This window comes from Polyodon spathula, chromosome 10 (genome assembly GCF_017654505.1).
Source record: "Polyodon spathula isolate WHYD16114869_AA chromosome 10, ASM1765450v1, whole genome shotgun sequence".
In the NCBI taxonomy this organism is placed as follows: domain Eukaryota; kingdom Metazoa; phylum Chordata; class Actinopteri; order Acipenseriformes; family Polyodontidae; genus Polyodon; species Polyodon spathula.
The window spans coordinates 10230159-10252717 of record NC_054543.1 but is presented as its reverse complement, the minus strand read 5'-3'; the positions used below and the strand labels follow the sequence as shown (position 1 = coordinate 10252717).

Here is a 22559-nt window from a genome sequence, read left to right as displayed (position 1 = left end):
AATTGTAAACAGCACAAACGGATGATGCACTATGGTATTTCTGCCAGCAGTCTACTGCTAGAGTCTTAATTATGAAATATTTAGCTTGGTAGAAACTATGAGAGTTAGATTCCCAAAAGCTGAAAGATGGTCATGATAGAAACAAGGTGGTTCAACTACAGCAGAGGGCTAGCCATCTATCTGGAGGAAGCTGCATAATCTAATTATAAACCATACTTCAGCACCCAAAGATAATGACAGTAATGCAATTGCAGCACTGTACATTGTAAGTAAAGCCCAAGCTAACATTGTATTTTATGTAGCACATTGCAGGTAAACTATATTTAAGGAAAGAGAATTACCAAAATCTTTAAATTAAAATAATTATCAAGTGTCTTGTTAAAACATTATAACCAAAACGTGAAGAACCTTGCATTGGAAATGTACAGAGTACTACTATATGAAATATTTCTGAGTGTATGTGTTCTTGTTATTGCTTGTCCTAGGACTTCCGTTTTAAGAACCTATTTGAATTGTTGTCTTCCAGCCATTTTTGTTGCCAATCAGTTGTAAAAAGGGCCATGTTTGTACACTGGTTTGCTTTAAATTTCATTTAAAAGCATGAGCTGTAAAATTTGAGAAGCGATACTGGCTCTCCTATGATTCTGTTCCTTCTTTTAAATGACATTCTAATGAACAAAAATGTATTCACCAGAAATGTTTTTTTTTGTTTGTTTCTTTTTAAATTCATGACCTACCATCCAACTATTGACACCCCAAATTCAATGCAAATTCAAACTTTGTTATTTGCATTACTTATACAGTAGTAAATTGCAAAATGGCTGGAGGGGACACTTTTCTCTTCTTCACAATCCATCTCAAAAGCTTAAGTAGGTCAATGTCATAATGGTAAACAATGTCAAATACCTTGGAACCCCAGGTCAGTGTTGCAGAATACCAGACTGATTCTTGATAGACTGACAATAGGAGTTACTCATCTCTCAGCTGTGTTTATTTTATGAAAATGCTCTGTTTGGCAGACTTGCCATCTACATTTATGTCATTTTTAATATTATAAAGTGTCAAAGTAAAAATGAGGTTGTATTATTTTTCTGAGGAGACATAGCCACATGTGACCTGTTGTGCCACAGTTCTAGCTATAGGACTAAAGCAGGCAATGTAATTGTTGATCATTAATTGTTATAAATGTATACACATTTAGATTAATAAAAAGCCACGGTCAATAATAATTGCTTAAAGTTAGGTGGAAAAAAAACTACTTTAAAGAATAAACCCCTTTAGATGTATTTACATTTCCAGAACACTTGCACATAGGACAGTTATGTTGTATTCTTGCAATGTGTGTCAGCCCAGTTCACATTAATCAAAACAAAACTCTTCCCATACCTGTGGCTAAAACGATCTTCAAAGAAGCTTCTGCAGCCCTTCTGTTTTGTTCTCATTTAATAAAAAGGCAATGGCTATTTGTCTTGCACCAGTAGTGTCTTGAGATGCACAATTCTAGTGTGAAGATTGTTTTGAGTTCCCACGTGTATGAATAACTAATTTGCATATGTGTAAAATATACCACGGTTACAAATCCAACACCCACTAAGCCACTGGCCTTTCTTTTTTAAATGCAGCCCACATCAGCACCATGAATGTGGTTAGATGTTTAAATATCCGCTGAAAATCGCGTCTACAAAGTTCAGCTGTTTTGAAATGTATATGCTGCAAGAACCTAATGCAGTTCTCTTTGAGCCAGTAAGCAACAACAGCAAACAAATGCACTACTTTAAAAATATTTATTTTGTAATCACAGTAATACAAGGGTTTTCAACGTCTTGTTTGTATTTAGAGTCAGATATAGGCACACCGCATTGTAACCGCATAATTGCAAAGGACAAAAGTAATGACCCTTAAAATGAAAGGGCAGTCTTGAAGATGTCAGTAGCTTAAACACATAAAATAATTTATCATTGACATATTTTGCATCATTGTGTTTGAAACGGAAACATGACTTTCAGTGCAGTGATTAAGGTGATGTCATACATTTGGCGAATATGTGATTCACTTGTGTCACTAATCTGTAAATCCTCAAATTTCAATTTAATAAAATGACTTTTTTATGGTGAGAAAACAAAAACATGACATAATTTCCTCTGGGGATGCGAGCAAGACTGGAATAGTAGGAATGCAAAATTTCAGAATAGAGTGGGATTAGAAAGTTTCCAGAATTTCCTAGGGACTCACGTGTAACATTAGAAAACGTCCAGAGGTTCCTGAACCCCAGTTTGAAAAGCACTGCTTTAATATATTGTGTCATTTAGTTTTTGCCTATAGTGTAAACAAGAATATCTGGAGCTGTTCACACACTGTAAACTGTCAGTGAAAGAAGTGTCATCTTTAACTTTCTAAGATAAAACACTAGAATATCAGAATAGGTTTTAAAGATATTGAAGAAAACTGTGAGACTGCAACTGTTACTAATATCATTTGCATTTTTACATAATTACTTACCGGTATGTGAAGCTTCTTGCATAGTTCTTATACAAAATTGAAAACTACTGTCCATAAATGCGCAACGGAAACTAAATGACCCACCCTTCTGTGACTAAACTTGCTGTCATGAGGATAATTTCTAATGTGCAAACAACAAATTACTTAATCCAGAAACTCAATATGACTAAGAGACCAATAATACTATGCAATAAATATAAATTATTCTTGTTATCGCTAGCCCAAAGGAAAAATGAAATCTTGTTATAATAGAAAGGTGTTGAATCCCATTGTAAAAGTATACTAGTAGGTTTAATTTGTTGCTCAACAGGAATCAAAACAACTTAAAGCAAATTTGAAGTCTTAAAGTAAATTTTTGTCTAGCAGTCAGTCAGTTTTGTTTTGATTCTCCCCATGTCATTTCTATTTTTATTTTTAAGTAAAACACATACAGAAGTGTTGCTGCAGAAGTTCTAATATTTTGCAACTGAATGGACTTCCACACATTACAGTTTTCTCTTAATGTTGGAATTGCAGTTCCATCCATCCCCAAATATCCATCACAATTGTGGAAGGGACATATCCACACTGCCAAGCACACCAAAGGAAACATTCACAAAGATACTGCAAGTGTCGAGATATGAATTGAGCCATAGCATTAAGATAAATGATAGACAATGCACAGTGAGAAAAGGCGTGTCCCTAAAAATAGGGAGCAGCATTTTCGCCAAATATGACACAGATTCTGGTCTGTTTTGGCAGGACAGGTTGAAAATGGTTGGGCAATGAAGAATAAACAATAAAGGGTTTAGTGGATTTTAAAGACCATGGATCTGAAATGCAAAAATTGGATCGGAAAATAATCATGAATTAATCAGAAATACCTGAGCATAGATCAAGCATGCAATTTAAAAGGGGTTTACATAAGATAAAGAATATAATCTAAAATAGGTTAACATAAGATCAAGCATATGTAGAAGTTTTTTTTTTTTTTTCTTTTAACTATCTGGTGTCATTCTGTGAGGCCAATACTTCCAAGCTTGTAGAAAATTGCATTACTAACATCTTTATGCCTGTCATAAAGTCACTCTCAAATATGGATGAAAAAAAGGAAACCAGATTTGTCCAAAGTGCAGAGACGTCTGCACAATATATATGCCTTGACAGTGCTGAGAGTAATAGGGTGAGGAATGTTGATAACAAAAGAAAAAGGGGACATGCAATTATGGATGAGAGAAATGGGCTGTAACTAATATTAGAAGAAAAATGTTTGTGTATAAGACAATTGACTGTATAGAAGACTATAACAAAGATGTTTTTTACTAAAGGACTGGGCTTTGCATTAGTACTGTTGGGAGAACACAACAAGGCAATAAAAAGCTTAATAAAACAAACCTTTTTATTGCTGTTCTGCATTATATTATTTTTATTGCTTTTATTTTAACAATATATTAGGCATTGGAAAAACAGTCAGTGGGTGTCAAAAACGAGACGTTAAAAAAAAGTGACAAAAGATTTTTGGGTGGAAACCTGTACAAATAAAACCGAACCCTTAAATAGAACCTTGAAATGTCTCGCGTCTAGAAAATCACGTGGAGTTTTATTTATTTATTTATTTATTTAATTTTCAGGATAAAAAAAGGGGGTTGCCAAAGCAACTAACTCTTCAGAGCTCTTCCAAATGCACCCACCATAAGTATTAAAAATTTTTGGAAAACCTGTACAAATTTGGCTTGGGAATTTTAAATAGAACTTGAAATGTCTCGCGCTAGAAATTTAGTTGGAGTTTTATTTATTTATTTATTTATTTTTTAAGGTCAATACAGAAATCTCTTGTGTACACAGTGTAACAAGACTTTATTCAGTAATGTATTCATTTCTAACAATACAATCTGATTTTACTAAATGTTTTAGGGTAGACTACTGATACAGTTCAATTTGTATTGCTTAGAAGCCATGTACTGATTGCATCTGCCCATGGCAACAAAATAATACAAAACACAAAAATAAACCACATTTTTAAAAGGCTTGTATGCACGTTCTGTCTGGAATTCATTTACCATAGATGACAATTAATACCATGGTTGTACATCGCCTAGCTATATACTTGTCTATAGTGGGGGGCCTTAAAGTCCACATTTTGGGTGGCTGCTTAATCATTTCCTTTTGTGGGCGATGTGTTAATATAGATCATAATATTTGGAAGTTAAAACAAACAGTAAAAAGATTATATATATATATATATATATATATATATATATATATATATATATATATATATATATATATATATATATATATATATATATATACACCAAACTGAAAGATAGGTGGTGGTAGGAAATTTGCAGAGGCAACAGGAACTCTGTCGGATGTTTCCTCTTACTCACACTAATCTGTCTGGGTTGCGAATCTTTTTTTTTGTCAATTTAGAATGTATTCCATTAAAGTATGTTTGTAACATATTGTGATGGAAACTTAAGTCTGACGGTGAAGTAAAACTGTGCCTCTGTAGTGCTATTTGTTTTTAATTGTTTGTTTTTATTTTATTTTTGTTGAATAAAAGTGCTTAGTTGAATTGCTATTTCAAAAGCTGCCTGATTTCCTGCCTTTTTCCTGCCTAACCCTGACACAGCACAACATTATCTGCATTTCTTGATTCATCTTATTGGATACCAGTTAACTGTGACAGTGAATGGTCAAACTATCTAAACCTTTCTGTGTTTATCAAAACTTCATGCTGCTTTACAGTATAGTACAATGTAATTTGAGTGTTTTCAAGCAAACCAACATGTTTTCATTTTTTTTTTTTTTTTGGACTGATTTTCATCCACCAAACCACAAAAAAAAAAAACATTGGCAAAATATGTAGCAATTCTAAAAGAATTCTATGGGAAGTGCATTTTAGTATAACTGCTATAAGAAACAAATATTGGATAAAAGCAAACAAAATGATTAGATCAGAAATTAAACTATAGCAGAGTTGATCCATTACCTTACATCAGGCTATGATTCCTAAAACCATCCCTGAAACAGTTTTTTAAGACTCCTCTGTCTTTCCTGCAGAATGAAACAGGGTGGGTTAATACAATGCCTCAGGATTAACAACAACCCTAACATAAATTATTTGCTCAGCAGTGTTAGCCTTACTATTGAATTTTCGACAACCTAAAGGTAGACATGTCACTCAAAAAGTACTATGAAAACCTTGGTCTTACTTCACTTAATAACAGTTTTACAGTGACACCTTGTGGATGTAAGAGCATGATACACACTTGTCCAAATTTAACAAATGGTTATTTTATGAAAACCCGGTAATGTCACTCATATGCATTACACAGTCAAGAAAAGACAAATTTTTTTTTTAAATTGAATAATCTTTGAAATACTGCATTATAGTACATTTGAACACACGTTGGAAAAAACATGTCCCTATTTTATACCTGCCGGTGGGGTGGGGGCACATTTCTCCATCTCCAGTCCTGACCTCTATTTTGTCATTAATTTGTTAAGCATTCTGGGCATTTCCTTACAAAGCAAAAGCATTTTTTAAAACTCTCCCCTGGATCACTACTGCTGGCAGCATGCCAAAACCTCCGATGACAATCAGCTGCCGAGCCCCAAACATTCATACTGCAGACCCCGTAATTCCTTCAATTTTTTTGTGATATACACTTCAAAGACACTAGCTACTCCTGCTTTATTATAATCATGAAGAAACCAGACACACGGTAATTTATATTTCCACGCAATTGACAATTGAATTTTTAAACACACACACACACACACACACACATACTATAATATATATATATATATATATATATATATATATATATATATATATATATATATATATATATATATATATATATATATATATTCCCCCGCGCCCCCCACCCCCCCCCCCCCCCCCCCCCCCCCCCCCCCCCCCCCCCCCCCCCCCCCCCCCCCCCCCCCCCCCCCTCATGACAGACATTTTACCAAACCCAACTCAACTGTCAAAGAAAAGTGAGCAGCCTCTGACGTCACTTCTGGGAAAGACAAGAGAAACAGAAAGGCAGTTTTGTAGTGTGGTTTGCATAAATGTATCTTAAAATTAACTGATAACAGTAGACACAATAAGTAGAATACAGAAATGGATGCTGTTCTTTGAATATCTGTTTGAAGAATGAGGGAGATGGTAGATTTTCAGAAGTTACCGATAATTTGTGTATCCTGGTACAGCACTGTGAAAACAAGTTTGTTGACGTGATCTACTATTGCACAGGCCTGGAGAGAGTGGGTTGGATAGAGACTCGTTATTTGACTAGCAGACGAACATTAAGAAATACAAGGTAGCGGTTTGTTTGTTTTCTTTTGTCAAAAGAAAGTTCTGGATATTTCGCCGGATAAAGTCAAATATAACCGAAAAGAGTAAGTTATACACCAGCTTTTTGTACTGGCTTATTGCAAAACAAAACGGGCCTACTGTATGTCTGTTCAACGTGTCGTCAACATTAAGTTAAAAGTCGCACTTTTGAAATCAATTGTAATAAAGGTGAAGTCGTAAGATCATTAAAATGATAACTTTTTTTTTTTTTTTTTTTTTTTTTTTTTTTTAAAATGTCTATGAGAACTGTGTCAAGGCTAGATTGGCCATAGCACTGTGGCAGGAAGTGTAGGTTGTTTACCCTCAGCGTCTTTTCTAGTCATAGAAAAGTGCGACTGTATCTCTGTTTTTAGGGATCAGTTTAATTGATCAGTGAGAGCCAAACAAGGACTGCAGTAATAGTAACTGTATCAAAAATAATACAATAATCGATTTATCGATATACAATAATGGCTTTCTTGTGAAAACATGGTATTTCCACGATATCCCCTGTCAAAGATATCTAATATGTTGTTACAGTTATAACGATGAAAATTGAATTGATGGACAGTTGCTACTCAGTATAATAGAACGTGTACATATCATCTTCGTTGATATGTTTTACAAAATTTCATAGATCCCCCATTACTGCTAGTGGTAATTGGGGTCTGTTGACATATTATTGTAGTCGTAGTTAATAGAAAAAGGCATAGGGCCTACATCTTACCCACCATTCACTCACTCCCAAGTATTTAGGTGTGTGTTTAAGATTTTTTATTTTTTTAACAAAGATTTCATGTTATTATTTTCAATAATTTGCGTGGTGTGGAAATTAATTTTGTTGCCATTATTTTTTTAAATATAGAGTATGGAGAAGCCCCCATTCAGACAGATTCAGATATGTGGCGTCTGGGAAATGAAGGATAAACTCGGAACAGGAGGATTTGGCAACGTCTATTTATACCAACATTTGGTAAATATATTGTTTTTGATCAGTCTATTTATCTAATTGTCATAATCAAGTGCAGGGCTTCCTAACCCTGATCCTGTTAACCCCATGTGTCTGCTGGTTTTCATTCCAACAGCTCTCAGTTACTTAACTAGACCTTTAATTGAACTAATACTTTGCATAGTTAGACCTTTTTAATTATTGTTCTCAGTTTAAAAAGTTCAAGTTACTTATAAAATGTTATAGCTAACTTGACATCTGCAGCTGTTTAAGAGCTGAAAACAAGTACAAAGGTCTAATTAAGCAAGACATTGGTTTAATTAAGGGTTTAGATAAGTAATTGAGAGCTCAGAATGACAACCTGCAGACACACCCCAGGACCAGGGTTGGGAAGCCCTGATCTGGTGTGACTAAATAGATTATATTGATGATTCTTTTCCAGCTGTATTTAGCAGTATTAAATGAGAAAACTGTGGACTGATACTGGCTTCACAGTTGGTACACAACTATATATTATGTCACATTGAAGTGTGTTTAAGTGTTGCAATAAATTCTACCATTTACATACCAAAGTCATTTCAGTTTCTTAAGTCAATATTTTGGACCTTTGTGCACCCACACACAGCCGCTAAATTATTTGGCTACATGATTCATTTCTGCCATGAAAAGAGTCATGGTATTTACAATTACAGTAGTCTCCACGTATAGAGACACCTTGGAGAACATTTTGCCTTAATGAAACAGATTCTTCCCATTGTAAATGCTGCGGTTAAGGAACAGGAACTTTGCTAAAAAGAACACATTCTTGGCACCGATAGCAATTCGTTCACAACTGATACAGTACTGTTCTGTAACCTGATAACTCATCAGCATCAAACTTAAATTAAAATGGTTTATTCAGTCTTTTCAAAAGTGACTTGTCACCACGAGAGTGTCTTGAGGCACATTGATTGGTTCATTCAGTCTTTCAAGAACCAGCGTCATATAATTGACTTGTTTTGTATTCTGATTTCCATGAGTGCACATCATTGCTACTAAATGGCATACAAACAAATGGAAAAACGTGCCGCTTTTTCTCTTGCTAAAAAAAGTTGGAAATTGTTCGAGCCCTTGAAAAAAACCTGAATCAGACACCGAGCAATTTATGTTTCCTGTTATGGTGAGTTGCTTCACAATTCTGTTAAATAGTATTGTGATGTCTTGAATATTTCTCCTGTACATGTATTTATAATTAATCTGGAGCTGCAGCTGCATTATTTAACGAGTGTAGGGGTGCTGTGTTAGTTTATTGTGACAGTTTATTAAGATTAGCTTGTCTGTTATTTATTGTTATTATTATAGTTTATTAACATACACTTGCCTATTGCTTTTCTCTTATTCAGTTCATTTCAAATGTTGATGCACGTGCATCATGACAAGTAGTACATGTTTATTTATTTATTGATTCATATTGTGTCTGGAGGTCAATTTTGTCTTAGAGAACACTTCGCCTAAGAGAATACTTAAATTGCTTCCTGAGGGGTGTTCTCTTAGCCAGAGACTTCTGAACTAATCTTGTTAGCATCTTTTCTTCTTGTTTTTCAGGAAACCAATGAAAAGATTGCTGTTAAATCGTGCCGCTTGGATTTGAATGCAAAAAACAAAGAGAGATGGAGCCATGAAATTCAGATTATGAAAAAGTATGCTACAGTGCCATGTTTAGAATTTCTGTTTTCTTGTGAAATTCAAAGCAAAACTGAAAATACAGAGGAAGTATACAAGAATAACCGTGTCTAGTTTAATCAGTAGAGGATGTGGTTTTGAGTAACACCACTTTTTTTTTTAAATCAGGTTTCAGGCTAAATAAGTACACAGCAACCTTTCTTCATTGCAACTACAACCTGTACATACATAATATAAATATATACATAAAAACAGGACAGGGCATGTTGTGTTTGGTGTATTTATTGAAATTATATTTTTTATTTTTCTCCAAGGCTAAATCATCCAAATATTGTAACAGCACGAGACGTACCTGAGGAAATGAAGAATATTGCTTTTAATGATCTTCCACTTTTAGCTATGGAATACTGCTCCCGGGGTGACCTGAGGAAGGTAGGATGATGACACTCTATTGTGTTCATGATGTCATAAAATGTTACCGTACAAACTGGTAAATGTTTTTTCTTAATACGCAAGCATTCATAAAATATCTAGTTTTTATAAAGTACCTAATAGAAAAATAATCCAGGCCTTATTCACAACAACAACAACAAAATCCCATTGAATATGGTCACAAAACAGTAATGCAAAAATCTGCTAACATGGTGATACACAATGGCTGTATTAACATGCTGTTAAGTTTTGTGAGGTCCTTAGTTTTTTTTTAATGGCAGGGTTAAAGGACAAAGAAGAAACTGGTGTCCAGTTGCAGAAAATATATTTTGTACTTTTAATGCTAAATTGGACAATGCACCAAGAAGGTTAGGAAACCTAATTCTTCTGCCTTGTGTGGTCATATATTTAGTAAGTAATACCAGACCAAAAAATGTAATATTTTATTTTACAGCTTTTAAATAAACCAGAAAATTGCTGTGGGCTGAAAGAAAGTGAAGTGCTTTCCTTACTCAGTGAAGTTGGTATGTAAGGTCAACTGGTAAAATAAAGTGATTTATAATACTGTAATTAATGTAGTATTCTAATATCTAGATGCATGTATGCATACATGTATTTTTATAATCTGTGTATACAGTACATTTTATATCAATTATAATTTAAAAACAACATAGCTCAGAGTTTGTTTACACTAGTAAATTGAATAGGGTTTTATTGTATGCATTGACATAGCTATGAAATCATAGCTAGATTTAGGTGATAATAAAGAGTAACCCTGGAAAGCAGCAGGAAGTTTATTACATTACCTCAGCTGGAAAGCAAATAAAATGTAAATATACAAAATCCCAATCACCTGTATTGGTTTCAAAAGAACCTGTTCCAGTTTGTAAGACTTTTTGTCTTTGTTATTGTTTCAGGGTCAGGTATCCAGTATTTGCATGAAAACAGGATTATACACAGAGACCTTAAGCCAGAGAACATTGTGCTTCAGGAAATCAATGGAAAGGTGAAGCAAAAACTTTCTTTATGCTAAATAAGGAGTCGTAGTGTTAATCGTTTTATGGGAATGCATTGATGCTTTGGTTTTCATTGATGTGTGCAAACGACTTGGCTTCCTGAGGAAAAAATGGGGCATTTTAGCATTATGATTCAGAAGTAAGATTGGTTCAAACACCAATAATGTAATCTTCATGTTTGCTTTAACATTTTGTGACAACATTTCAATGTAATTTTCATTTCAACAGTTTCAGTATGAGTTTTAAGAATATAAGAACATAAGAAAGTTTACAAACGAGAGGAGGCCATTCGGCCCATCTTGCTCGTTTGCTTGTTAGTAGCCTATTGTTTCCCAGGATCTTATCAAGCAGCTTGAAGGATTCCAGGGTGTCAAGTTCAACAAAATTACTGGGGAGCTGGTTCCAGACTGTCACAATTATTGCTGTAAATAAGTTGTAATGATACTGTAAAAAACAAAACAAAACTGAAGACCTGTATTTTAAAAGAAACCATTGATTATCTTTAAAAGGTTCATCCTTTTTATTTTTAAACAATCTACAGTTGGTACACAAAATAATTGACCTGGGATATGCAAAAGACCTGGATCAAGGAAGTCTGTGTACATCTTTTGTTGGAACATTACAGTACTTGGTGAGTATTGAAAATGTGTGCATAGAGCTGGATAGTGTTTGCTTGGATTTTGTCCTTCGGTGTTGCTGCTAATATCTGATTATCTACATGAATTTGTGTGTGTTGAAAACCTGAAGGATGTTAAATGTTGTTGTTTTTTTCTAGGCACCTGAGCTGTTTGAGAATAAGCCATATACAGTAACAGTAGATTACTGGAGTTTGGGGACAATGGTATTTGAATGCAACTGTGGTTTTCGTCCATTTTTACACAATCTTCAACCTGTGCAATGGTAAGAAATGTATTGCATTTCAACTAAATGATAATACTTCTCATGACTAAATAAATCAAATAATAAACGTCATTCCCTAACAATTTAGTTATACAACTTTTTTATTGTATAAAGATTGAATTTGATAATCTTTCTTTCTTTGGTTTTAAAGATTGTATTTGGGATTGCTTAAAGTCAATGCTGGTCCTTCATTCCACATACGTAGATTAATACATAGATATGTACCAATCCTATTTGTGCTGTTTTTTGATCTCTGTATTAGAGGTCTTCACGGGTCCAAATGAATCAACCCGACCACGAACTGACAGTTATTTACCTGACCCGACCCAATGTAAAATTCTTGTTATTAGACCTAGATCCCACCCGGCCCGAAAAAACGCTTTCCTTTCCCAAGCTTAGTGTGTGCACTGACTAGATACAGTATTAAAGCAGTGTTTTTTCTCCACTCAACCTGGACATCTGGCTGAACTACAGTGTTTATTCCATCATGAACCTACACAAAGGACTGTAAAATGAAATATATGTTTGTTTCAAAGATACAAAGATAAATACATTATCTGAAAATCAAAGGAACTGAAGTATCTTAACACGAGCAAATGGAATTGAGATGTAAAATTTGTGTTTTGCAAAACTTGTTTTCCTTCTTTGTCCACAGTAACAACAAATGATTCCCACACTGCAGACTTGCATTTTTCTGTGAGCTTTTGTTCATGGAATTTGTTTTTAAGATTTTCTTTCACGTCCTTCATAAACAAATCCATTACTCTGACTTTTAATAATGAAAAGAAACCCGTTCGATGTGGGTCACATGTCTGCTGATGCGCTCTGCAAGCTGTGTCATGTGCTACTGGGGGAAGCCTATCCACGCAACAGGAATTACAAACAATGATTTTTCATACCAAAGAGAGCCTTTTTAATAACAATAGATTGTGTATTATTGAGTAAACAAAATCGGACCAAGACCCGACCCGAGTATTGCGTGACAATTTTGCACCTGAAAACCTGTTCGGTACGGGTCGGGTCTCGGGTCCTCAGGTCCGGGTAGACCCGTGAAGACCACTACTTTTTACAGAAGCGCACAGCACAAGAAGTTATAAAAGAAAGTCACTTTTTTTTTTCTTTTTTTTCTACAAAATGGTATTCCTTTGCCTTGAGTCTAAGGCTGTTCACAATCAGTACAGATAATGCACTTCTCCACGCCACCTTCTTCACTCAGGCAGAGAGTAGAGACATGCTTTGTGAGAATATTTAATACATACATGGACAGAAAGATACATGAACGTGCAGCCTCATATTTGTCACACGACTGGAGAAAATTACATTTTAAAACCAAAAAACACCAAAATGACTGCTGCGGGGCTTTTAGTGTTAACACTGTTTTGCAGGAACAATAAAATCCGTCACAAAGGCCCAAAGGATATCATGGCTGTTGAAGAGATGAATGGTGAAGTCAAGTTTTCCACCCATCTGCCGTACCCTAATAGGCTTAGCAGGTTAGATTCATTATGTTTTGAACCTTCATCATCATGACGAATAAGAGAAGTGCTCTCCGTCATATACCAAGAACCTCAATTCCTAAAAGTTTGCAGTAACTTTGATATAACTTCAGTGATTTAAATACATAACGGAATTAAATACCTGGCTCACATTTGCCTTTGTTGAAAGATACTGAAAATTGTACTTGTTTATCCTTTGTCCTTCAGAAATGTTTAAAGCCTTACCATTTTAACTGCAAGTTCATTAAATGTTAATTTTAAAATCAGTAATACCAGAAGCTTCTTTGAAAGAATGTCTTCCTTTTCTGCATTCCTGAAAGTAAAGTTTATTTTACAGAACAATGGTGGAGCCCCTTGAAAACTGGCTACAAATGATGCTGAAATGGGATCCTGTACAAAGAGGAGGGGGTATAGACCCTAATACAAAGAAGGCCCTATGCTTTTCATTTTTAGATCAGATATTAAGTATGAAGGTTAGTATATATTGAGATCATACATATTTTTTTTTTGTCTACGCAAAACAATTACATTTTAGATGGCAACAATTATCCATGCATTAAAACAACTTCATACTGTAAGTGCAGACTTTAATTTCCTATTTAAACAAACCAGACAAACATAACAAAATGTAGAAAAACATTACAAAAAACTGTGTTGGTAAGATATTTCTGTTTTAACGCTGAGCAGATTCTTTTTTTGTCAGGTTTTTCTTTGTAATGTAAATGCACTCTTTTTTTTTAATTTTAGGTAGTGCATATCTTGAACATGGCCTCTGCAAAAGTCCACTCTTTCCAACTGACTCCTGACGAAGGTCTCCACTCGCTTCAGCAGCGCATTGAAGCAGAAACTGGCATAAAACCGCTTAACCAGGAGCTACTGTTAGAGACAGGAGTATCCCTTGACCCTAGAAAACCTGCCAGCCAGTGTGTGCTCGATGGAGTGGTAAGGGCTTAATTACTATCGTAAGGTTTACAGGATATAAAATAAGCAAAGGAAAGTATATTGGTCTGTGTATTATTATTGTTGTTGTTGTTAGTAGTATTATCAATATTAGTATTTATTTATTGACAGAAGGCGTTCTGTGTATCTATACCTAGATCTAATTTGTGTACAGTAAACTCCACAATAGTTTGTTGTTAAGGTCTTGCTTACATGATTAACTTTTCTTCCAGAGAGGCTGGGACAGCTACATAGTGTATTTGTTTGACAAAAGCGTGACTGAATATGTAGGACCTTTTGCTGGCAGAAAATTACCAGACAATGTGAATTTCATTGGTAAGTTAAATCCTAGTTTTCACACCCATGCTAAAATGAAGTTATATATGTACTTGCATTAATGTGGTTCAGGATTCTCACAAGTGAAACTATAAAACCATTATATATATGTGTGTGTGTGTGTCTGTGTGTCTGTGTGTGTGTGTGTGTGTGTGTGTGTGTGTGTGTGTGTGTGTGTGTATATATACACACAGTGCCTTGCAAAAGTATTCAGACTCTTGACCAATTCTCTCATATTACCGAATTACAAATGGTACATTGAAATTTCGTTCTGTTTGATATTTTATTTTAAAACACTGAAACTCAGAATCAATTATTATAAGGTGACATTGGTTTTATGTTGGGAAATATTTTTAAGAAAAATAAAAATCTGAAATATCTTGTTTGCATAAGTATTCAACCCCTGTGCTGTGGAAGCTCCCAGTTTGCACTGATGAAAGAAATTGCCCAAATGAGGACACAGTTACCTTACCATTGGCCTCCACCTGTGAACCATTAAAGTTGCTGTCACATTTTCTGGATAAAAACCCCACTGTATAAGGATCATTGGTAAGGCTGTGAATCTGAAGGAAAATGAAGACCAAAGAGCATTCTACAGAAGTTAGAGATAAAGTAATACAAATGCATAGATTAGGGAAAGGGTACAAAATAATGTCCAAGTGTTTGGATATCCCAGTGAGCACAGTTGGATCAATAATCAGGAAGTGGAAGCTGCATCACACCACCCAGGCACTGCCAAGAAAAGGCCGTCCCTCAAAACTCAGCACTCAAACAAGAAGGAGACTTGTGAGAGAAGCCACAGAGAGGCCAACAATCACTTTGAAGGAGCAACAGAGTTCAGTGGCTGGGAGTGGTGTAATGGTGCACTAGTCAACCATATCAAGAGCTCTGCATAACACTGGCCTGTGGGAGGGTGGCAAGAAAGAAGCTGTTACTCAAAAAGTAGCATCTGAAAGCACGTCTGGAGTTTGCCAGAAAGCATGAGAGTGACCCAGCTGCGATGTGGGAAAAGGTTTTGTGGTCAGATGAGACCAAGATAGAGCTTTTTGGCCAAAACTCAAAGCGCTATGTGTGGCGCAAACCTAACACTGCCCATGCCTCAAGACACACCATCCCTACAGTGAAGTATGGTGGTGGCAGCATCATGCTGTGGGGATGCTTCTCATCAGCAGGGACTGGGCATCTTGTTACAATTGAAGGAAGAATGGATGGAGCAAAATACAGGAAAATACTGCAAGAGAATCTGCTTCAGTCTGCTAAAAAACTGAAGCTTGGGAGGAAATTCACCTTTCAGCAGGACAATGATCCCAAGCACAAGGCCAAAGCAACATTGGAATGGCTCAAGAACAAAAAGGTGAATGTCCTACAGTGGCCAAGTCAAAGTCCTGATCTCAGTCCCATTGAGAATCTGTGGCACTATTTGAAAATTGCGGTCCACAAGCGTTGTCCAACCAACCTGAACAACCTGGAGCAAATCTGCCAAGAAGAATGGGCCAAAATCACTCCGACACTGTGTGCAAAGCTGGTACATACTTACCCCAAAAGACTTAAAGCTGTTATTGCAGCGAAAGGTGGCTCTACCAAATATTAATGTGTGGGGGTTGAATACTTATGCAAGCAAGATATTTCAGTTTTTTATTTTTCTTAAAAATATTTCCCAACATAAAACCAATGTCACCTTACAATAATTGATTTTGAGTTTGTGTTTTAAAATAAAATATCAAACGGAACGAATTTTCAATGTACCATTTGTAATTCAGTAATATGAGAGAATTGGTCAGGGGTCTGAATACTTTTGCAAGCCACTGTGTGTGTGTGTGTAGTATATATATATATATATATATATATATATATATATATATATATATATATATATATATATATACAGTATATACATATGTACATGTTTCTCAGAACTGTTTTGTATGCAGTCTTCATTACATGAAGTCTCCTGTAAATATTTTATGATAACCATTGGTTTTATTCTTTAATTTAGTGCGGGAATCAAAAACGCAGTTATCTAATACCGCATTAAGGAAAGTGTGGGGAGAAGCAGTGAGTTACGTCTGTGGACTCAAAGAGGATTACAGCAGGCTCTTTCAAGGACAAAGAGCAGCAATGTAAGTAGGTGATGTGCCTGTTTCCATCATTAGAAAGTATTGCTTTGATGCATGATGTGAATGTGTGTTATATCAAGAGGCTTGTTGGTCCAGTGGTTAAAGAAAAGGGCTTGCTACCAGGAGGTTCCCGTGTTCAAATTCCGGCTCAGCCGCTGACTCACTGTGTGTGACCTGAGCAAGTCACTTAACCTCCTTGTGCTCCGTCCTTCAGCAGAGGTTGTTGATGCATAGTTCACCCCCAAGTCTCTGTAAATCACTTTGGATAACAGTGGCTGCTAAATGACTAATGAATTATAATAATAATCTTCAATAATATTGTAAAACGTATTCCTTTATAAACATTTACTTTTTTGTTTGTTGTTGTTGTTGTTGTAGGTTAAGCCTTCTTCGGTACAATACTAACCTTACAAGGTGTAAGAACGTGATGTTTTCCCTCTCCCAGCAATTAAAAGCCAAGCTGGATTTCTTTAAGAGCAGCATTAAGTATGACTTGGAGAAATACAGTGATCAGATGCACTATGGAATATGTAAGTGAAATGCAGGGTGCAGCTGGTGGGAGTCTTTTTTTCAAAATTGTTGTGGACCCCCAAAAAATGTAAACATTATGGAAAGTCAAATTAAATCAAATGATCCTGAATGTATTGTGTTGACAAATAAACCACATTTTATAAATAATTCAGAGAGCAGATGAAAGAGAATTACTCTTGTTTTTATTATACTTTAAACTAGGTACAGTATCGTAACTCCAAATTCTGTGAAATGGATTGCAACTTGATTGTTTTTTATTGTCCTGCAACAGCTTCTGAGAAGATGTTGAAGACTTGGCAAGAGAATGAAGAGAAAGCTGCTGCTTATGCACAGGTATGTATAAATTTATATATTAAGTTATGATGGGATGTAACATTTATCCTGTTGTGTAAAACGAGATCAAATTTGCGCATAAGTAATTCATCAGTGTTCAAAGTAAACTATTTATGTTTTTACTTGGTTTATACATGGTTGCCTAAAAAATAAAATGGTTGGCTTAAGGCACTATACATAGAGTAAATAACATATATACCTACTTAGTGGATGTGATCTCATGTTAATCTTTCACCCTGGGTTTGTCTTACTGCTTTTATGCAGCCTTTTAAAGTAATATATATATATATATATATAAAATAATGAATGTGTGTCAATTAGAAAGTACTTATTTAAGATAATAATTTTTTTTAATGGTTTCCCAATAAAAAATATCAGAGTAAAATTGTTGAGATAAATAAAATTGGAAGCAGATTGCAGAGTCTAATGAAACTTGCTGTAGCCTCTGTAAGGTACTTTCTGTTTTAACAAATTACAGAAAGTAAATAATATACATGCTACTTTCTGTCCCACTACAGCAGGTGTAGATAGATAGAACTGTATTACTATTGCAAAGCAATTCAGTCAGCTATTCGATTAGGAAGGATTGATAATTTTGAACCAAGTACCATTCCCTTTCATGGCTTGGCAGCCGAATAGAAACGCATGTAGAAATGTTTACATTATACACAATATTCACTAACTCGCAGCCACAGAAAAGTCCTTGTCATCAGTAGACACACTTACGCTGACTAAATGACCAAAATGATTGCTACCTGGAGCACTGAACACGTGTTCTAGTTACAAAATTCACCCTTTTCAACCAGATCTTCTGTTACAATCAGGTTACTATATAAAAAAGGCAAAGCTTCTTGAATAAGTAGCGTGCTTCCTGGCTGTATCACAGTATATGGTGCAAATAATAATAATAATAATATTGTGTAAACTACATGAAATATAAGTCTAGTGCCATTATTCATTATTAGTGCTTCGAAAACAGAGTAACAAAGTCCCATCATTCATCCAGTTTCATTGTTTTCTTATCATCATTGCATGGTTTTTCTCCTAAAGGTTGCAGAAATCAGCCACTTGGATGAAGAAATAATGTCTCTGCACTCCGAGATCGTCGAACTGCAAAGAAGTCCATACGCAAGGCGCCAAGAAGATGTTATGGAGAAGCTGTGAGGCAACATTTATTTATTTTAGTCCAAAGTTTATGAGTAATTTAAAAATCACGGAATGCATATCATTGTCTGTGTATTATGTACCTTTTAACTATATCTAAAGAACCACTTTGGGTATGAACATTCCTTAGTTGGGATAATGAAGAGTATATCATCAGAACCAAAGTTCTGCATTTTATTCAATAACATTTTGTATGGCCATTTTTTCTACGTTCCACATTCATGTTTAAGTTTTGAACTTTTTTAAAAGACAGACGTTAAGAAATAATTTTTTAATCCCCACAGAGAAGTGGAAGCAATTGAATTATACAAGCAACTAAAAGCAAAATGTAAAGGTATGTATGTGATCTAAATAGCTTGTAGTATAGTTGTTGATATTAATATACCCCTAAACTGTTCACCACTTTGATATGATCATCAGTTGTATCTTTGTAATGTTTTTTGTTTCTGTAGCAGATCCACAGCATGCTTACAGTGACAGTTCAGAGATGGTGAAAGTTATTGTAAAAACAGTCCAGTCTCAAGACCGAGTTCTAAAGGACCTGTATGCACATTTAAGGTAAAATGACTTTTCACGATAATACAAGTAGAGCACAAAATGTTTTCTCTAATGCATACCCGATGCCTCTGGCAAAATATACAAATACTATAACCAAAAACATTTGACCATATTCTGAAGCTTGTGCTTTTTCTGAGTGATATTCAAAAACTAAAGCAATGGTATAAGCAAGAGGATGGAGCAGGTAACTGTAGTTCAGGGTATTCTTTAGAGTTTAAGTAATAAAATGCTGCACTTGGTTTTTCATAGTACCCTTTGACTGTTAAGTTGACATACCCATAAAATGGCTGAAAGTTAATGCATTTTGTGTTTTCATATTTACAGTAAGATTCTGTTGAGCAAGCAAAAGATCATTGACTTGTTCCCAAAGATTGATAAAGTTCTTGAAAACATCAAAGAAGCTGATAGCAATGTGATGCAGATGCAGATGAAAAGACAAAGAGAATTTTGGCATTTGCTAAAAATTGCTTGTGTAAGTATTAGCTGTATACATTATAACATGTATAAAGGTTAGCAATATTGAAAATTTTAAACAAAAAATATTTATTGATATTTAATTATATTTAAGTCCAATTTCTTGTGAAGTGATATGACCCTGAACATACAAAAAAATTACAGTTATTTTTGTCATAAACCCCTGGACTTTGTTCAGAACACTGTACATAGCATGTATCCAACAAAAAAAAAAAAAAAAAAAAAAGATCATAACCTATCCCAGTAAACTGATTTCAACCCTGGGTCCTGTTTGTTTATCTATTAATTTAAGAAGTGTGTAGTTAGTGCTAATGTATTTAAACATGAGTATTTTAATGTAAAGGGATTCTTTTTATATGCTCTGGGATAGAGATAATGGCTGGTTACTGCATTTGAATATTCAAACTGAACCACTTGATCTTTTCTCTGTTTCATTAGGCTCAGAATTTAGCTCGACCATTTATGACTCAGAGTCCTGAGGCTTCACAATCATTACAGCTGTCAGCCTGGACACAGCAAGGACAGCCTATTGCCACACCTACAAATGCACCACATGCACTCACCTCCTTGCCAGGAGTGAATGACAGGTAAAAACCTAAATAAGGGTTAGAATCAACATTTTTTATTTGTTAATCGGTATTGCTAAACACTTCTGCCAAACACTGTTGCAAGTAACTGCATTTTATTTACAATATGTTGCAAATTAGCAGTTACGAAAACCATATTGTGTTTTTTTTATTTTTTTAAGGCCTGAAGCCTGAATGTTTATATTTGCCCCCATTTTGTTTTTTCTAGTGACTCTGTTTCCCGTTTACTGGAGGAGAACCAGAAATGCTTGGCCCAGTTAACCAGTGTGATGCAGGAAACCACTGATGAACAATCTAGAAGCATAATGGTAAGCCCTAGTTAAAGAGAGCATACAGAGATACTGAAAGAGCTAAGCAGGTCGGATTCATATTTTTTCCATGCGTGTTGAATCCTGTGTACAAATTTGCTAATTGTAAGGTATGTTTTTCCAATGTTGCATTACCTTTTGAGGTAGCTAATGAAATAAAATAAATAAATAAATAATGTGATGAATATAATTGTTTTTGTGTTTCTATACACAATTGGAACATGTATAAAATCAAAATGCCTTGATATTGGATATGCGTTTGATTCGGATGTTGTTTGATCCTGTGTAATACCTTTCTTAACTGTTTAAAAAAAAAAAAAAAGTTCAAAACTTTGCTTACATTTTTTTTTTAAGGATCAAGACTGGAGTTGGACAGAGTAAGAAGTTGTCACAGAAAAACCAACAAACACCTACAATCATCTGTTAAACTGAATGATTTCTTTTTGGCATTCTCTATTACAAAACACTATCAAAGGATTTTTCTTTTGAATACAGAAGTGTTCAACCATTACTTTCTGAAGCCTGTTTTTATTGTTTCAATAATAATATCCACACCACTTAAATGCACTGAAATATAAAAGTTATAATCCATAGAGCAGATTCCATGTGGTGCATATTTTTGTCTTGTTTCTTAATTGTTCTAATCAATCAGTCCAGCTGCATCCATAAAACTTTAAAACCAAGACATATATTTTAACAGTGTAGACAATATATACAGCACCTTACTTCAATAAGGATAGTTTGCCTTTGGTCTCATTTATTAACTACTATAAAAGACGAAGAGACAGTTTTGGTCTTTTGTACATTCCTGTACATTTTTTTATTCTGGTTTGTTGGAAATGTGAATGGACTTACCAGTTTTCACTTCTTTTTTTTTTTTTTTTGTTACATTTTAATTTAAAATATCATGTAACCATTCTATAATACTGTATAATTGTTTTTCGATTGTAAAGTACATTCATAGCTCAGTCGACTTTATAAGACTGGAAATGCAAAGATTTGAAATGAGTGTTTACTGTGAGCCCAAGACAGCATTGTATAAAAATAATCACTTTGTTTAAAAAAAAAAAAAAAAAACACACTTGTCTTTGTTTTCACTTCAGTAAAGAATAGAACATGTATTCTTCTTTAAAATATTATGCAAGAGATTCAGCCATTCTATGTGCAGTCACAATACAGTTCCTTGGAATCACAAAGTAGAATTATGTACAGAAAAAAAAGCACTACAACATGCATGCATTGATTGTTTTCTCGTGGTTAACAATGCACTGTAATAATTGTTTATTGCATGTATGTCTTTTTTTAATTTGCTGCTTCACAAAAAAAAAAAAAAAAAAAAAACCTGCTCTGGGTTTGCACATTTTTGGATCAAAGAAATATTGAGTGGAGTATTGGTGTCAACCTTCTAGCTTAGTATTCTTTATCAACACCTTTTTCACTTGCTTTTAATGTGTATACAGTACTCCAGAAAGAAGAATATGCCATCCTGATCTTGTGATTTGAAGTGTGTTGTTAAATACTGTATTATCACATTGTAGAATTATGTACAATAACTGCCTTTTAAAATAGTTTTGCCAATGTATTTATTTATGGACATGTGCAATAAAATCTAAAGGTAAGTCACGCTATTTATTTTTTTAATGAATATTCATAGAATGCTGCAAAGATTCATATGACTGTTATTCCTGTTTGGTTTATAACATTTGTTTCAGATACAAAAAACAGCATGGAGAGTAAAAATGATATCCTCCAATAAGTGCATTTCTTTATTAATCGGTAAATTGGTAGGAAGCTCCAGTAAGTTACTACAAATTGAAATTGCTTTCTTGCGTTGTACTTACAAAGTCATGTATTGTACCAAGTCAGGTTGTATAGCATACACTGCTGTGCAAAAGTCTTAGACACATTCAGGAGTTACAATATATGGA

The 22559-nt window shown here is 34.5% G+C and overlaps 1 protein-coding gene across 1 annotated transcript; it reads left to right on the top strand.

The window, feature by feature from the left end:
* Positions 1 to 6505: 6505 nt before the first annotated feature.
* Positions 6506 to 21489, top strand: chuk (component of inhibitor of nuclear factor kappa B kinase complex). Its single transcript, XM_041261023.1, has 22 exons — positions 6506 to 6894; positions 7695 to 7802; positions 9363 to 9457; positions 9755 to 9872; positions 10327 to 10396; positions 10790 to 10878; positions 11430 to 11519; positions 11664 to 11788; positions 13174 to 13281; positions 13622 to 13757; positions 14032 to 14226; positions 14457 to 14559; positions 16556 to 16679; positions 17055 to 17206; positions 17479 to 17540; positions 18591 to 18700; positions 18989 to 19038; positions 19157 to 19262; positions 19587 to 19734; positions 20175 to 20323; positions 20532 to 20631; positions 20986 to 21489. The coding sequence occupies exons 2-22, from the start codon at positions 7698 to 7700 to the stop codon at positions 21010 to 21012; spliced, it is 2262 nt and encodes a 753-aa protein (XP_041116957.1). The 5' UTR covers positions 6506 to 6894; positions 7695 to 7697; the 3' UTR covers positions 21013 to 21489.
* The last annotated feature ends 1070 nt before the right edge of the window (positions 21490 to 22559 follow it).

Coding starts and splice junctions, on each gene's coding strand:
- chuk (XM_041261023.1), top strand. CDS start 7,698: ATGGAGAAGCCCCCATTCAGACAGATTCAGATATGTGGCGTCTGGGAA. Junction 17,207..17,478: donor TCAGATGCACTATGGAATAT/GTAAGTGAAATG, acceptor GTCCTGCAACAG/CTTCTGAGAAGATGTTGAAG. Junction 18,701..18,988: donor GAAGATGTTATGGAGAAGCT/GTGAGGCAACAT, acceptor TAATCCCCACAG/AGAAGTGGAAGCAATTGAAT.